A 3,586-nucleotide genomic window follows, 5' to 3' on the forward strand; every position below is an offset into this window, starting at 1 on the left:
AGAATATTAGGGAAAGATTATAAGTGGAAGATATAAGCAGCAAGAAAGGTGCATGTAAAAGGGAGATGAATGGGTGGTATGAAGTCAGGGGCAAGAAAGGAACTGCTGTTATAGGAAGAAAAAAGAGAGTATATAGAAAAAAAGAAGCAAACAATGGTTAGGAGAATAACATTAGGAAAATTTATTGTGGATGTAGTAAGAGTATAAAGAAGAAGAGGGAGGATGGAGAATAATAAGGAAATGGACAGAGAAAAAAGAGGAGAGGCTGGTCCTAATAGGAGGGGATTTAAATGCATGGACCGGCGAACAAGAGGGGGAAGTATGGGATAGAGAAAAGGAGGCTTTTATAAGAAAATCGAAACAAAAGGAATCTGTAATCGCGAATAGCAGATGTGGAAATTCAAAGGGCAGCAGGGGGAAGAGGAAAGAAAAGAGGGAAAAGAAAGTGAAAATGGGTATTTTGGGGGAGGAAAAGTTGAGAGAATTTAAAGAAAAAATAGAAAACGAAGAAATAGGGGGTCGGAAGAGGAAGGAGTTGACACACTGCTAGAAAAACTTGAAGGAGCGATAGATAAGGCAAGGGAAGAGGTGATACCGAGAGAAAAAGAAGAAGGGGTTAAGAAAAGGCTGGTGGGACGATGAATGCAGGAAAAGTAAAGATAGGATGAAGGAGAGCGTAAGAAAATGGAGGAAAGGGGAAATGGAAGAAGAAATATTCAACAGGAGAAAGAAGGAGCACGAAAGAATGATAAAGGAGAAAGGGCAGAAGGACAAAGAAAGGTATATGGAAGAGGTAGAGAAGGCGGTAAAATAAGGGAGGGAATCGAAAGTGATAAATAGGGAAAGAGGAGGAAGGAAGGGTATAAATGATGAAATAGGAATGAAAGACTCGACGGAGTACTTCAAGGGACTGTTGAAAGGAATGGAATATAGGGAAAAGGGAAAAGGAAAAAAGTGGGCGATGGGGACGAGCAAATTGAAAACCAGATTAGTAGGGATGAGGTGAATGAGGCGATTTCAAGGTTGAAAGAAACAAGGCAACAGGAAAAAATGGCTTGGAAAATTGAAGCACTGAAATATGGAGCATTACGGATGAGGAAAGAGATGTGGAGGATTTGCAAAAAGGTATGGAAAGGAGAAGGGTTGCCGGAGGAGTGGAAGACATGGCTCGTAGTACCGTTGATTAGGAAAGGAGAAGGCAAAAAGGTGGAGGAATATAGAGGTATCACACTCATGTTCGTGGGATATCAAATTTATGCGGAAGTGCTTCGAAGGAGTTTGGAAAGACAGGTGGAAGAGAAAGCAAATGTACCACACAACCGAACGTGTTTTATAAAAGGGATGGGAACCGTAGCCAACGTTTACGTGCTCAACTATCTAGTGAATAGAAACTTGGGGCGGAAGAAAGGGAAGCTAGTCGCATTGTTTGTAGACTTAAAGGCAGCATTCGAATCAGTTAACAGGAGGATCTTATAAGCAGCCATGAAAGAGAGAGGAGTAGACGAGCGCTTAATAGAGAGGATAAAAGAAATATTTGTGAATACTGAGATAATGGTGGAGATAGAAGATAAGAAAGGTAAAGAATTCTGGACAGGAAGGGGGCTCAGGCAAGGGTGACCTTTGAGTCTACTGCTACTTAGTATTCTTCTCGCATATTCATAACAGAAGTTAAAGATGAAAGAGAAAGGAGGGACAACATTAGGAACAGGCAAACTGTATTCACTAGTATATGCAGATGACGTAGTGCTACTAGCGGATGATGAAAGATGTATGAATTTGTTTATGAGAGTGTTCAAAGAATATGTGACAGAAAAGGGTTTAACAATAAATGTGAACAAGATCAAGATGATGTGTTCCGGAAATAAAAGGGGTAGATTAGAGTACAAATGGAAGATAAATGGCGTGGTGGTATAGCTGGTTGATGAGTTTGGCTACTTAGGATTTTGGTTCGAAACGAACGGGGCAAGCGAGCTGCAGGTGAGAAAGAGATTGGTATGCGCGATTAAAGTAATGGGACAAGTATGGGGTATAGGAAACAGAAGGTTCAAGAATGACTGGAAGATGAGAGTGTGGATGTTTGATGTATTAGTATGGTCAGTGTTAAGCTTTGGTGTAGAAATCTGGGGATGGAAAGAACACAAGAGAATTGAAAGTTTCCATGAGAGATTTTTGAGATGGGTGTTACGAGTGAGTTGGAGTTGCCCAGGGTGTATGCTGAGGGAAGAAATAGGACGAGAAAAATGGTGGTGATGCAAGTGAAAAGAGCCTGGAACTTCGAAAAGAAACTAAGAAGGCGAGAGAAAAGCAAAATTGTACAAGAGTGTGCCCGCGAGGTCATGTATAAAGAGAGGAGGTGTAACGTGGGGCGTTCAAAATAAGAGGAGGAGAGATATGAAATGAGGCTTGAATGCGGTATACATGAGAGGGGTATAGAGTAGGAGGAAATAGAGAAAGAGATAAAGGCAAAGCAAGGTGAGGAAAGATGGAGAAAAATCGCAGATTCAAGATACAACAGCTGGTATAGAATGGTTAAGGGACAGGGGGAACCAGAGTACCTGAACAAGATTAAAAAGGAGAGCAAATGGAATAGAGTAGTGTGATTAGGAATAGGAGAGGGTATAAGAGCATGAAGGTATTGGATGAATGAAGAAGAGAATGTTTGCAGAGTATGTAGGTATGAACAGGAAACATGTTTGCATGTTTTAGAGAGGAGTACAGGGTCGAAGGGGGAGAGGAGAGTACAGAAGAGAGAATTAAATGGATTTTGAATGAAAATGGTCAGGAGGAGGAATGGATGAAGAAACTAGAAGATTTGAGAGAGAGAGAGAGTTGGTTGCACAGGATATTAGAAGAAAAAAAAATAACTCCGAATGAAGGAGAGTTACGAAGTAGTGTTGCGAACTAGAGTCAAAATTTGAAATTGATAATGGTAAGAGGAAATGGAAGCCCAGGCCAAAGTCGCAAGCGTTTAGAAATAATTATAATAATGTGAGACTGTATGAAGCGAATATTTTATAAGATAGTATTAGGCTTGTTGAAAAGATGTAATTCTAGTCTATGTGGAGTAAAATGAGAAAATCTAGATTTGAAGTTGGGTCTTGATTCCAACGTCCTTACGTCGAAAAAGCATCTGAAAAACTTCAAACCTTGTAGTCGCGAAACGAAACGTATTCACACTGAATGGCGGCGCATGGCGAACATCTAACTCGTCCGGTTCCGGTTATTGTTGCCAAGTTTTTTTATAGTAGCTTTGAAATTTCATTGCTTCATGGAAGTTGAGTGCTGTTGAGAGCACTGCATAATATTTGAGGTTAGGAAATATTTCATTTTAATCTACATGAGAACTGAATACATCTCATGTGAAAAGGAAAATTACTTTCCCAGGAAACCTAACGATAAAATGTCTTTATTCAGCAATAATTTTTTATATAAACTTTGTCTTTCATTCAATATTTTACCAATAAATAATATATAGTGCGTCAGATGAATTGATACTTAGTGATAAATTAAATTAACAAATCTGCACTATGAGACAGCACTGCCAACACAGGCAACTTTTTTTTCTATTTGCGTTGATTTGAGCACT

At 39.6% G+C, this 3,586-nt stretch overlaps 1 protein-coding gene across 1 annotated transcript; it reads left to right on the top strand.

Moving 5' to 3' along the window:
• Positions 1 to 684: 684 nt before the first annotated feature.
• Positions 685 to 1,476, top strand: LOC117172803. The gene is made up of 2 exons (XM_033361035.1): positions 685 to 780; positions 934 to 1,476. Exons 1-2 carry the CDS (start codon positions 685 to 687, stop codon positions 1,474 to 1,476), a joined length of 639 nt encoding a protein of 212 aa, XP_033216926.1.
• Positions 1,477 to 3,586: the final 2,110 nt, after the last annotated feature.

This window comes from Belonocnema kinseyi, chromosome 5, assembly GCF_010883055.1.
Source record: "Belonocnema kinseyi isolate 2016_QV_RU_SX_M_011 chromosome 5, B_treatae_v1, whole genome shotgun sequence".
Lineage (NCBI taxonomy): Eukaryota > Metazoa > Arthropoda > Insecta > Hymenoptera > Cynipidae > Belonocnema > Belonocnema kinseyi.